Source organism: Mytilus californianus, unplaced genomic scaffold (genome assembly GCF_021869535.1).
Source record: "Mytilus californianus isolate M0D057914Y unplaced genomic scaffold, xbMytCali1.0.p SCAF_2, whole genome shotgun sequence".
Lineage (NCBI taxonomy): Eukaryota > Metazoa > Mollusca > Bivalvia > Mytilida > Mytilidae > Mytilus > Mytilus californianus.
Window position 1 is genome coordinate 109,353,255 of NW_026262668.1, and position 15,285 is coordinate 109,368,539.

At 32.7% G+C, this 15,285-nt stretch overlaps 1 protein-coding gene across 1 annotated transcript in view; it reads left to right on the forward strand.

Moving 5' to 3' along the window:
* Positions 1-3,058: 3,058 nt before the first annotated feature.
* The window catches only part of LOC127730732 (voltage-dependent calcium channel type A subunit alpha-1-like), a 213,932-nt gene continuing 201,705 nt past the window's right edge, over positions 3,059-15,285 (forward strand). Inside the window, exon 1 of the mRNA XM_052239259.1 lies at positions 3,059-3,383. Within this exon, the coding sequence (XP_052095219.1) occupies positions 3,335-3,383 (49 nt within the window). The 5' untranslated portion in view covers positions 3,059-3,334. The remainder of the gene's footprint in view (positions 3,384-15,285) is intronic.

The window sequence follows — 15,285 nt, forward strand, 5'->3', positions numbered from 1 at the left end:
GATCTTGGAATTAATAAAGTGTAGACTTCTCACCCTGTTAATCATATTATACCAACCAAACTTCTACAAAAGTTGCAATTGATTTGTCTCGAAATGAAAACTGATTTTTATTTTTATTTTCTAGCATTATAATTTCTGTCAATTCTCTATACTCAAAACTGCACAAAAAAAAGAACATTCGTGTTAAGAATTTATTAATTGGGTATAATCAGCCATTCTAACGTATATCCATGTTTGAAGCAACTAATTTATAGATACAAAGCATAAAAACGTAATGATGTGAGATAAAAGTTTTAATAATTCTGTTATTAGACATGTTTAGTAGTCGTAGTACTAGTAGTACTGTCAATCAGAACTTGACCAAATCTTTATTCAAAAGGCTGTTTAAATTAAGGTTAACAAGTTGTCAGTAGCACTCCTACATATATAAAACTAGATGTCCAAGTTACACTGGTTCATTATAATGTATGTTATTGACGTCATATTCTACGCTACATGTATAGGTTCGTGTAGGTGTAATATATGATATTGACGTCACGTTCTACGGTACATGTTCCACCAACAACTGTTACGTGTAACATATCAATCCAGTTTATTATCTTTCGTCTAGACAAAACGATCTCTTAGATTTTGGTCGTTTTATTATATGAGCGTGACATTGTAAGAACAATTTTTTTTTGTCTTTCACAAAAATTTTAATTGAGCTCATTGACCAGTGTGCAATTTTAATTAATACAATTAACTTTTGCAAACATCAAAGAGCAGGAATTGATTTCTGAGGTAGTGACCCACACGTTTCTGAAGTTCGTTTCCGCACCAGATAATGCATTTGCACATGGTAAAGGAACATATTATTTTTTACCCAGGCTGGTTGTTTCTAACTACGAGAGCTATCAGGGATACTGCAACAGATTTACAAAGTGGAAGGGAACAGTGGTCAATGGAACAAACATGCAACAATAAAATTAAATCACTGCGTCTAACCAAGCACTTCTTCACACAATAACGTTTTCATTCACTTGTTCACGTGTCTAGAACAAGAGATAAGACACCAAAGTGTCATTCGAACATAATAAGTCCAATAAAACAGAGAATACTATAACAAAAAATTAAAACGACGAAAGGACACACAATAACAAATATCAAATGCAAAGCTAAAGACTACACAAGTTTGAGCTTTCTAAAAAGCTGTGGACTGCTTCGCTCTATCCTAGTTTAAGGTAATATGTGTGCATGTGGTTGTTGGTTAATTAGTATTGGAAAAGTGGTATTTTAGATATTGATTGATATAAAATGGATGTCTTAGACTTGGAATATCAATTTTTGTATATATATTAAGATGAACTTTTCTGAAATTTTAAACTGGCTGTTCAGTGTTGTGCGTTATGCACCCATGCTTTTAAAATTTGGTCACTTTACTTGTTGAAAATTAAAACATTTAAAAATAAACACGATTTTGGAGGTGTGCCTAGATTGGCAGAAGTTATAAAATACAGATAATGCATTTTTGTAAACATTGTATAGGAACATTGTTTAGCAAAAAAAATCGTGCATATTGCAGATTAACAAAGCAAATAAACACGTATTAATAATTGATATTTCAATATTGAATTGCAATATGCAATACATGCATAATAAAACATGCAATATATGCATAATAAAACGAACATGAATGACAGTTGATCGGAATTGAAATACACATAGTTAATTTTCCGGCATTTGATGTCTTATCCTGAGACGAGAAAAGTCCGTAATTCTTTATCTCATTTAAGCCAATAGATGCTGCTGTATCTCAGCCGCATCATGAAGCAACCAATCAGAATCTATATATGATAAGTAATTATTTCAAGATGGCGTGTATATCGACTGAAACTAATATCTCCGCACCGTGATGCGAAGCAAAAACACAAATACCACCACATAAAAGCTTAAACCCACGTCATTTGAACTATGGTGGAGAGTTGTCTCATTGGCAATCATACCACATCTCTTTATTTTAATATAGAGTCACAGAGCGTGTCTCTGCCTCAAGCCGTCAGGGGCTGACATGTTTAGCTACTTGTCGTTGCAAGATTTTTCAAGATAAGAGACCTGAAGTTATTAAGTCCACACTTAGCAAAAGTTCCTATATTATCTGCCTTTTTCTTTGTAAATGTTTGGCAACATCTTTTGTCTTAGACCAACTAAAAAATCAATAGTGTAAAATGCTAACTATAAAATTTCATCACCTTGCTTGTACTTCAAATATAGCACGTCCATATCTATAAAGTTAATTATTTATACTACAGTTTATAGTTTGTTTCTCCATGATTGAAAAAAACCTGAATGTCAATAACCAACGAGTCTATATACCAGTCCATATACCAGCCCAGCACAGCTGTATAAGGGCGAGTCTATATACTAGCCCAGCACAGCTGTATAAGGGCGGGTGTATTTACCAGCCCAGCACAGCTGTATAAGGGCGAGTCTATATACTAGCCCAGCACAACTGTATAAGGGCAGTGTATTTACCAGCCCAGCACAGCTGTATAAGAGCGAGTCTGTATCTGTAACAAATCAACACAGCTGTACAAGGACGAGTCTATATGCCAGCTCAGCACAGCTGTATAAGGGCGAGTTTGTATACCAGATCAGCTCAGCTGTTTAAAGGCTGTCTGTAGACCAGATTAACACAGTCCAACTGTACTAGGACGTATTTGTCGATGGGGAAGAGATAAAATCACTTTTTATTAGAACCTTATTTTCTGTAAAGAAACTGTTCTTTTGTCAATAAATTATGTAGGTTAGAATATATGTACTCCTTTTTACTCATGCACTTGGCGCTTGGAAAGCTTTAATATTGGAATGCGATAATTATTGGCGTCATTATATATCACAGCATCAAAAACCGTTTCATTTGAAGAAATCTACATCCAACTTACCTGTCACGTTATCTTACTCATAAAACATTGATTTTCTTAAAGTAAAATGTCAATACATGAAATTATTAATAATACTGATATGTACATGTGATTGAACATTTTTAATAATAACGCAATATACCTCTGCCTGGCCGTGTCACGTTTGTATCAACTCCGTACATCTGCTAATATAATTCAATATTTCTTTAAAGACATTCATTGAACACACGCAGATTAACGGGAGGCTATATAGTATATGATCGAACAGTAGTACTTGGAAAATGAGACGTAGGGATATGTATATCAATTAAAACAATGGTGAATCTTTAGCAAAATTTAAAATGTAATTTAATATGTGTGTTAATATCTTGGAATTATTAAAAGCGTATTTTTGTGTGGAAAATTCAGTGGATATAAATATGTTTTGGTAAAAGATGCAAAGGGATTATTATTATGATGCTGACGACAGCTGGGATAAGTCAGGTAAAGAAATCGATAGGTTTTTTTCCATTTATTAGCTAGACTTGTTTATTTCACAAATCTTACAAAATTTTTGATACTTAATTATACTTGTTTCTGCTGATGCATATTAAAATATTGTTTTTTTTAAAGTAAAAATGTGAATATTTCTGAAACATTTTATTCATATTTTTGTTCCAAATATTCATTAAGAGTGTACAGGAATCATGAAAAAAATTCAAAAAACAGAAAGAAATATTTCAGGATAAGATAGATTGTATATACATACAATAGTTTCCGGAATCCATGTATCTGAAATATATGTGTTGATGATGTTTTTTTTTCTAAAAATCGCCTAACATCTGGTAGTCTTATTTATTCCAGAAATACGAATAGGGGAGGGGGGTTATGGATGTGGTTAAAAAGCCAGTTTTTAATTACATTAAACCTCTAATCCTTCCAAAAATTGACTTTAAAACTTGGATTAAGAAAATGATGAAACTTTTGTATTTAAATTATTAGATATATTCACACTCTAAAGTACTCTATTTGAAATACCATTTCATTGTTGGAGGCCATACGGTGACCTAGAGTGACCTAGAGTGACCCAAATCAACGTCATTTAGACTATGTTGGATAGTTGTCTCATTGGCATTTATACCACACCTCCATATTTTATATAGCAGATTTATGTAAAATGTCTTAAGCGATGAAAGTAATGATCAAATTATTTAATTAGCATGAAATAGACCAAATAGTTGAAAAAATTCAACCCAATTAAAACTGGGTTGGATAACACCATATCCCGAACAATTACATTATTTGAACGAAAGGACGAGCTTTATATGTGAGAGTAAATTATCTTTAATCAGACAGCTTATTGATATAAGGAACGACAACCCTATATATCAAATACTGGATTTATAATTCACAAAATTTTAGTTACAAGATGATACAAATACAGAGTATTGTCTAGCAGGCTATAGACCAAGTTTTCCATCGTAAAACATATCCGTAATCATAGTTTTGACTAAATCTCTGACACGCTTGTTCGACGCCATATCTCCAAATTGTCCTTGTTTTAAATGTCTGTGATCATAGTTCTGACTATATTTCTGCCAGGCGTGTTCATCATCATCATTCCTTGTACTTTTCCATTGTTAAACATATCTGTAACCAAAGCTCTGATATATACCTCTGCCAGGTTTTTTCCTCATCATATCCCGACATTTCATTGTTAAACATGTCTGTATTTATAGCATAGACCTTCCACTGCCAGGTTTGTTTACTATCATTCCTTTAATATTCTTACTGTTAAACATGTTTGTAACCATAGCTCTTCCTGAATGTCTACCAGGCTGGCATATCAACGACCTTAGACTTTCTCCTTTTTAACCATGCTTGCTCTCATAGCTTGGACTCTACCTCTACTAGGCATATCAATCATTATACCTCCGACTATTGTTAGACACGTCTGTAACTATATCTCTGCATGAATTTACCATTGTCACTCTTTTTCATAATCATAGCTCAGGTCTATCCATTGCAGGCATGTCTTTTATCATAGCTCTTACTGAATATCTTTGCCAGGCTTAATCATCAGCACGGGTCTGACTTTTCCATGTTTGAACATTTCTACAATCATATTTCTAACACTACGATTGCTATAGGATTTTTCAGTAAGGCTTCACTTTTCCATTGTTAAACATGTCTGTCATAATAACGCTGACTATATCAATTCCATGTTTTTTCATCATTATGAACCCAAATTTTGTCAGATATGTGTTTATTACACAAAAAATTACAAATCGATAGTTATAGCTCTGAATATACTTTTACCAGGCGTGTTCATCATCATCACAGCTCCGGGCTATCCATTGAAGACATGTCTGTAATCATAGCTTTGACTACACCTTTACCAAGATTGTTCATCATCTAACTTCAGGCTTTTAAATATTAGATATATCTTCACCATAACTTTGACTTAAACATTACCTCTCTTTTTCATTATGAACCCTCCTCCGTCCTATTTATTGCAGACATATCTGTTATAAATGGTTGACTAAACCTTTAGCAGGCTTTTCATCATAACAAGTCCAACTTATCCGTATTTGACATGTCTGCTCGGACTATACCATTGCCATACTTATTCATCATCACATTTCCTGCCTATCCATTGTATACATCTCTTGTCAAAGCCCCGACTAATATGATTGATAGGCTTGTTCCTGTCTATCCATTGAAGACATCTCCTTAATCATAGCTCGGACTAATACGATTGATAGGCTTGTTCACGATCACAGTTCCTGCCTATCCATTGAAGACATCTCCGTTATCATAACTTGGACTAATATGATTGATAGGCTTATTCGTCTCACAGTTCCTATCTATCCATGGTAGACATCTCTGTAATCATAGCCCAGACTTATACGATAGACTGGATTGTTCATCATTACAGTTCCTATCTATTCCCTGATCTTGTAGACATTTCTGTAATCAAAGCTCGGACTTATACGATTGATAGGCTTGTTCACGGTCACAGTTCCTGTCTATCCATGGTAGACATCTCCGTAATCATAACTTGGACATATACGATTGATAGGCTTGTTCATCATCACAGTTCCTATATATCCATTGTAGACATCTCTGTAATCATAGCTTGGACTTATATGATTGCTAGGCTTGTTCGTCATCACAGTTCCTATATATCCATTGTAGACATCTCTGTAATAATAGCTTGGACTTATACGATTGCTAGGCTTGTTCGTCATCACAGTTCCTATATATCCATTGAAGACATCTCTTTAATTATAGCTCAGACTTATACGATCGATAGGCTGGTTCACGGTCACAGTTCCTGTCTATCCATGTAGACATTTCTATAATCATAGCTTGGACGTATACGATTGATAGGCTTGTTCGCGGTCACAGTTCCTATCTATCTATTGTAGACATCTCTGTAATCATAGCTCGGATTTAAACCATTGATAGGCTTGTTCAATGTCACAGTTCCTGCCTATCAATTGTAGACATATAATCATAGCCCAGACTAATACGATTGATAGGCTTGTTTATCACATTTCCTGTCTATCCATTATAGACATCTCTGTAATCATAACTTGGACTTAAACGATTGATAGGCTTCTTCATCACATTTCCTGTCTATCCATTGTAGACATCTCTGTAATCATAGCTTGGACTAACACGATTGTTAGATTTGTCCATGACGGACTATTATAATTGATAGGCTTGTTCATGACGGACTATTATAATTGATAGGCTTGTTCATGACGGACTATCATAATTGATAGGCTTGTTCATGATGGACTATTATAATTGATAGGCTTGTTCATGGCGGACTATTATAATCGATAGACTTGTTCATGGCGGTCTATTCTAATTGATAGGCTTGTTAATGGCGGACTATAATAATTGATAGGCTTGTTCATGACGGACTATTATGATTGATAGGCTTGTTTATGACATCCGATGTTTTTTTAAGCAACAATCCCGTCCTTCCTTTTTCGTTCATGGCATCATCGCATACGACTTCATATAATATTTAATTCCCATATGCAAAGCAACAAGTGTAATTAAAGACTATGGAATTTCTTATCCCATCGGATTATCTGTGTTAATTTGCAGAGTTTATGTTACTATATTTTTACGCTTTTGTGTTATAATTTGTAGTACGGGTTTTGTACTTTTTTGTTTGTTTTTGCCATGGTGTAGTATGTCATTCTTCGCCTTTTGTTTTTTATGCTATTTTATCAAACAATACGTCAATCCTAAAGGGGATCTTGGGACAAGAAATACGGCTACCATATCTTCTTCTGTCCAGCACTAAGATCCTTGCTGACGAGTTTCTGTTTGGCTCTTGGGGATTTATCAATAGACAGTTTTGTCTGGTCTTATTCGAAACTCTTAAGGAAAATCTATGCACGGAATCATTTATTCTGTGCAGGTTAAAGTAACCGACCATCAACTCTTCTAGTGAAGTCCGTATGCAACCTGTTACACGGCTTAATTGCTTATAAATCCTATAAGTTATTGTTTTCCAGTAATGGTCAATATCATTCGTTCTTTTTCCCCGTTCCACCCACTCTTCGGATCGAACTGATTGACGTATTGTTTGACACTTCGTTGACATCTTGTCATTAATAATATATTTACACAAAGAGATGTTTCGCTCAAAAATTCTTGATGTTATTTCAAAATAACTTTTTTAAGAATTACAGTTGCTTACATTGAAAGAGGTGCGTTAATGGCCCAACATGATCTTAAAATGACGTATTAAAAATTATTTGGTTTTGTTTTAAAATATTTGATTGTTAGTTGTAAAGTCTTACCTGTTAATTCTTTCAGGTAGGATTTTTCAACGAGGCCTCAAGGACGGAAGATGGCATTGTTTTTCTTCTTCTAAAATTGACAAAAATGTTTAATTTTCACATGAATTGTGAGTGTGAAATATTGAATACATGCAAGAATCATGTAACACTTAAATACGAACATTGTAATAAATTATCCAGTTAATTATTGCATTTTCTTTACTTGCTAAACATTTATAAAATCTACCAAAACTAAAATTAGTTTCTGAAAAATACATAATCAAAATTCATTAAAATTATAACAGACCATCCATTTAAAAATTCCAAATCAAAATCATTTTTGACAATTGTTTCATAAAATTGAAATGTTGAAAGATTTTGACTAAAAAATAAAATTATGAGATAAAAATTTCCTCGTGTCATTCTACTACCATTCATTCATCTTCATTGTCACATAAGTTTTATCAAAATCAATAAACAATCCTAAGTGGAGATAGAAAAATAAAATACCTATATATTATTTAAATATTTAACATAAAAATGTTCCCCAAAAAAATAGATAACTGTAGTCATGCACTAAATGCAAAAGTGCTATTTCAAATTTGTTTTGTCCACCAAAATACCTCGATGGGAAGCTTAAATATTATTAAATCATGGACACAAATCTGCCTACCTTCCCACAAGTGATTTAGATTACTTTGATTTGAACCAGTTAAGACACAATTTCTTACTTAAACGTGACTGGGGAAAAAAACATTCTTTTGGCCTACTAGTGCGTTACATGGTCATTTTCAGGTTGTTCAACTTTTAGTTAGGTTAAGTGGATCTGATGCCATTTAACAACAGAAATGAATGAAAAAGCGCAACGTGTCTATACTAGTAGTTAACTTCGATACTTAGTTTAGTTTCGACAGTTTTATTCGCTTTAAGTGTCTTTCAAAAATAATCAACTAATCTTTTTGATTGAGTTTCATATAAGCACAATGAATGGGGGAATGGTTTTGAAGAATACAATGCCATTATCAAACACATTTTTGTTTTAAACTTCAGAATGGAAGCGTTGAGAAAAAGTATTGAAACATTTAAAAAGTGACGTTATGAGGAAGATATGTCAGATTTTATGGCTGAAAGGGCAAATATCAGGGACATTTTGAAAAGATGTACATGCACAAAGGGCACATGCATCACCTTGAATAATGTTTACCAGCAAACAAGATAAGAACAAAACACACTTGACAGAGTTGTGTTAATATTTTTTACGGCGAGGATTGTATAATATCTCAAAATATATGCGTCAAACAGTCAGGAAGTTGAAAATTTAACCATTTTAATGGATTTACTCTCATTTCACAACTATAACACATGAAAGTGAACTATATTAAATCAAATGTTCCGTATTCAATTCATTTAACGTTTGATTCTGATGATTATATACAGAAGATGTATGATTGGCCCCTTGAATTCGAAAATAAAAAAAATATCATAAATCTACCAAATGATATCATATGACATTAGTCTATCAGACATTGGTATTAAATAGTTATGAATTCTTCTTAGATATTTGCTGTATGTCTTCAAACTTCTTGTTTTGTGAGTAAAATAGCTCATTTTGAGATCGTACCATTAATATTTAGATATGACCTAAGGCTTCTCGTGCCTGTCACAAGTAAGGAGCCTGTTATTCAGTTGTTGTCGTTTGTTGCTGTATATCATATTTGTTTTCAGTTTATTGTTTTGTACATAAATTAGGCCGTTAGTGTTGAATTGTTAATACATTTGTCATTTCGGGGCCTTTTATAGCTTGCTATGCGGTAAGGGTTTTACTCATTGTTGAAGGCCGTACGGTGACCTATAGTCGCTAACTTCTACGCCATTTTAGTATCTAGTGGAGAGTTGTCTCTTTTGGCAATCATACCACATCTTATTATTCTTAAATTAAACTAAAATGATATTTTGCTACAAAATGTATCAATGTGTGAAAATATTTTCTTTTTTTTTTGCAAGGCCTTGGCTCTGTCTCTTTCGTCCAGAAACTGTATAAAGTGGCCATTTTCGGTCAAAGGAGTAGGTTCAGTAAGACCCGTTTTTGGCCCCAAAATATAGCAATTTTACAAAATTGTTAAAATGTAAACTTATAGCTTTTTATTGGAAAGTAGAATACTTCTGTTACATACATATGGGTTGTTTTTGACAATACAATGCATATGTATCGGGTACTAGCATCATTAAGTCATGCTAAATTACTGAAATCTTCATAATTTTAGCATTTGAGTTAATTTTTAGACGGTTTCCGTCTTAAATGGATGTGGCCGCATTTGTGTTCATTCTTAATATTTACATGTAAGTTGTATTTGATGATAATACATAACATATATAAAGGTTGGGGATGAACACGGATGCGGCCACTTTCATTTTTGACAAAAACCATCTGAAAAGTGACATATTATGGCATATTTGAGAGATGTATAACATTTAAGCTTGAATATGAGCGTCTTTAATGACAAAATCAGTTCAAATCTTTCACATAAACTAATTGAAGCTACTAAGTTAGACACTTAAGTGTTTAAAAAGTGTCCAAAATCTTTCATCAGATGACCCTAATATTTGGGGCCAAAATCGGCCCTTACCGGACCTACTCCTTTGTAAATTTCAAAATGTTTATGAATTACAAGTGATTTTTCTGCATTGAAATGTCTAGTTATATAATTATGAAAGATTTAAACAATTTTGATATTTTTCGTCAAATAATGGCTCTTTATCATTCCTACTCCTTTAGAAAAGTGCCAATTTGACCATAAACAATACTTCTTCAAAACTATAACAACTCCCTGACATCAATTACAATGTGACTTCTTAATTGCTATCTATGTACGACTCATGTACAGAGGAGAGTCTTTAAGCAGAAAATGCTTTCAAGATATAAATGTTAAGTTTTTTAAATTTTAAGTATCTTTTTAAGTAATAAGGATCAAATAATGACTATTGTCATAAATTCCTCTTTCTATCGTGCTTTCATTTGCGTAAAAAAATCAACTATAAACAGGTTTATACATCAAAGAAGAAATGCAAAGGTGTTTGTTTTTGTTTTTGTCATTATGTATACTTATGTTCGTGCAATACAGCAGAAGCATGTAACATTTTTGAAAATTTGTCCATCCTATCACTTTTTAGTCTCCTGCAGCCGACATCATAGCTCTTCTGTGTTGAAAATTAATATTTCATATCGATGTAGGGATACTATGGTGATTAGATTTAGAGAAAACACTGAAAATGTCTTCCGTTCATGGTGAAACATGAATATGTGTTCAGTATTCCAATATCTGTTATTAAGGGTCTACAACAAATGTGGTAATATGTGGTTATTTTGAATGACAGTCGTCCTTTTGCTCGAATTGCTATTTTTAAAATTATCATGTGCGCAAAATATTATTTTTCAAAGGTATCAATTGCGCCAATTTACCTGTGCATATTTATATACCGAGATGTTGATACCTTCAGAGCCTAATAGTCCGCCAGCAGTGGTAGTGTTCGTGAATGGAAATAACGTTCTTAAGAATTAAGATTATAGATAACACATATAATATAATCGTCAATGCATTCAGCTCGTTTTTTTTCGTTTTTTTTCAAGTATGAGATGGCAAGCAAAAGGCAATTGAAACAGGCATCATTAAACCAATAAATTATGAATTAAACAGAGAAACGGGGAAAGACACATTTATTAAAACAAAAGGCCCTGCATAATATTGCAGTTTTAAATACGTAAATAATAAATGAATATGCATGTTTCCTGTTGATCCTGATGGCAGTCAAAACAAAATGAGATAGTCTGTTATTAGTATAGTGGATCATTGACCCAACATTGATTCGGTTTGAAATCTCTTTGTGGAACTCATTAAAACATAAATGATGGATTATTGGTTTCTCAAAGACACCCTTTTACTTAATGGCTACCAGTTTTATAAAATTGCAAAGTTTTTCTTCATAGAGAATTATCTATATTGTTATAGAAATGAAGTGTATCTCTTATACAATTATACGGAAGTAAAAGCTAGGTAAAAGCATAGCCAAAAATATCTATAGAAACGGTCATTGATTTTTGCTGCTTCGTAATGGGTGAAAATACACCAGTGATTCGAACAAGCCGAGGTTTAATAATCCATTTATATTAACACTTATTATACTGTTATTTTTGTCACTGATACAAGACCCTAGAGAATATAATTGGTTGACCGATGATATTAACTACTGCGAGTGTCACAAGAACAGAAAACCTATATAATTGACAGTAATTCTAATTTACGTGTTCAATTATATATCTCTTTTTTTATTTCTAGAAATTATTGTGGCACACAGTTACTTCATAAAAAAATAGTTCTTTGGTGTATTATGATTGCATAATCTGAAAAGAAATCATTAACCAAAATATGGGAATGTATTTCCCCCCCCCCCCCCCCTATTATAACATTAATCGATGCCAGTATTGTACAGTATATTACCATAAGAATGTTTGAAATAATTAATTTTATCAAATTAATTCAGTGTTGAAGATTTTTTTAATCAACAAATTTTAAGTTTTTCCTTCATTATGAATTCTAAAGGGGAAGGCATAATAAGGCAACATTTTGCCCCTTGAATTTGATTATAAAAATGTATTTTTAATATATCAAATGACGTTGGTCAGAAGTTCCCAATACAATAAATTTGTCAAATTTTAGTAATCTTATTTTATTATTTGGTCTTATATATTTGATTTAGAGATTGAAACTTCTTTCATTTGGCGCAAACCGCACAAAATGACCAATATAATACTCATTTTTATAATTTATCAATAATTTAATAGATATAACACACAATTTATCTAAAACAAGGATGTGAAATGTAAATGCGGTTCAATGATCGTTTTAGTTGAGGCTGTGACCCATATTTAATTTTGCTATAAAAAACGATGGTTGAAATGGCAAATTTAGGCAAAATAGTTGATATGGTTATGACATATTACTTGGCATCACAATTGACATGCTATAAAGGAGATGTGATGTCAATAAAATACTAACCAAGCGACATCAATAAGAAAAGACCATGCCGTCCTTAACTTATTATCTTCATTGAAGACTTCATACAACAACGTCATAAACAATGCAGGAAGACACGATGCTCGGAAACTCGGATGGACTTTGACGGGAATTAGCCTGCCAATCATAGTGCAGTTTAGGATGGATGCAATTTTTGTTCACAAAATAAAAACACATGGTTAAATTGGCGGAAAAAAGCAGGATGAGTTCCAGCAAGATTACAGAAAATTGCTGTGGATAAATGAAGTGATAAAATAAATCAAATTAGTGAAGGGGAAAGCACTGACTGTTGCTTTTTCCATTCTAAAATAATTTTTGAATTAAACTGGGTCCTCACTGTAAAGTTCTTGAAGGAGAGTGTTAGAGGTATACTTATGTCTTCATCTTAGCAATCAGTTTCTTATCCCCTTTCTTCTCCCTCTTGTACGATTTCTTATTTGAAATCTCAAAAAGGTAAAACACAGAATACAAAGTGAAAGTGCAATGCAGTCTTTCTGTGAAAAGATTATTGGAGCGATTGTTTTCTTTGTAACTGAAATTATCGCCATTCTGTAAGGCCTGTTACACTACGAAATACATGGATATTTTGGATATTTGTTGTATTCAGAAAGGAATATATAATATATTCTTGCTTCTGAATTGAATAAACACGTGATCAATTTTGTAATTATATTATATATAAAAGATCTGAATTGTAGAACATACTTTGTATTTGATCATCTATTTGCTTTATATAGTGGTGGTTTTCAACAGCATCTGGTAATACGTCTAAGGGCTAAAAATTAAATTCTAATGAATTCAACTTATTTTCGTACAACCAGAAAGATACTTAATGGTGCATCGTTTAATTTTGCGTTTTGTTAATTCTAAAATTCATGCTATTCTCTTGCCAGATAACATTTTTATCTGATAAGCTTTACATTCAAATAATGAAACCACATAATATCTCAATTTTGTTTTCGGATTGTATGAAGAAACTTCCTTTGCTATTTTCAAAAAAAATAAGGTATTTTATGGCCTTTTGGTTGGATGTAACATTGAAGCACATGACTTATTATATCGTTTGGAGTCGGATAAAATCATAATATTACTTCAATTTTTTTTCCGGGAATGAATATCGTTTGTTTTTAGTGTATAATTAACAAGAAAAGTATCGTTTTTGATAAATACATGCAAACGTATTTGTACGTGTTTTTATTTAGAAAGTAAATCGTTACAATAGTCATATATTTTTGATAAAAGCAATGACATCGTTTATAAATATTTCATATAACATTTTCTGTGTAGCCGAATTTTTCGTCGGTTGCTTTAGAAGACACGGAGAACGAGTTACACTTTACGAGCTTCTCTGCAGTAATTAAAGAATAACTAATCAAGAATACAGGAGATAGGGGTTAACAGATTTTTCCTCAAGCAGTAATATAACTAATGAATAAAATCATTTTCTTTATTTGAAAACTGAAACTAGGGAATAGATTTTCCGATCAACTTGCAAAATTGCAATGAAAATTACCGAACAGGCAGTTATAAAGCTATCCAGAAGCTCAACAGCTAGCCAAGGGTTACGATCCACTCCACAATGACCCATAACATGTATAAGAATACATCTACAGGGTAATCAACACCTACACTCTTTGAAATCAAAAAGATCTTGTCTTCCAGTTAACTAAGCTAACCACGTCACTGAAATGCTTGCATTTTTTACTCACATTGCCAACTTCTGAAGCAAGGTTGTCGGCTCTCCGGACTTTCCCGAAGTCCTGCGTTTAACACCCTTGCCGAGTTTATGAGCTTCGGTCCTTGCTTGGAAGTTGTCACATAGCCTCTTTTATTCTCTGGAGAAAAATTCTTGGACGGTAGCACGTGTTCTAGGCAAAAAGACACAGCTTTTTATACTTGTATCAATCATCACCAATGGTAATCAATACCTGCCGTTTTAACTTCATAACCAAAGTAACTGTACTCAACTTTGCATGCCTTTCTACACACCAATCATTACTTTAGAACTGAAATCCCTCGTCATTGATAGGAAATACTATTGCTTTCCAAATTATTATCTTTCGTCGTCGGTAGGAAATTTAGCGATGATTACAATGTACCTGTCATCGTTCATGGTCGAAAGGAAAATCATTACTTGCCTTTCTCAATTACGAGAGACAGGCAAGTTATAATTGGCTTTCGATCATGAACTTTGAACTAAATATGGCAAATAATGTGGTTTATTAGACTTATTGGAGAAACTTATAATTATACTGATGTTGCTCAATCACTGCGTCCATTTTAATAAATTTGCTCTCTAGATGTATTTTTGGCTAATTTTGTCTCTGTATTGCTGTCTCGGTGATGTGTATCCAAAATTTACTTTTATTCATATAGCCATTTTGTATTTTATCTCCACACGGACTCTTCGGTCTTAAATATGTATGTGTTTTAATATAACTAATTATCGCTTTTATCTTTAAATACAGATATACACATTTTGAAATAATGTTATCATCTTGGATTATTTCAACTGAAAAGTATGTG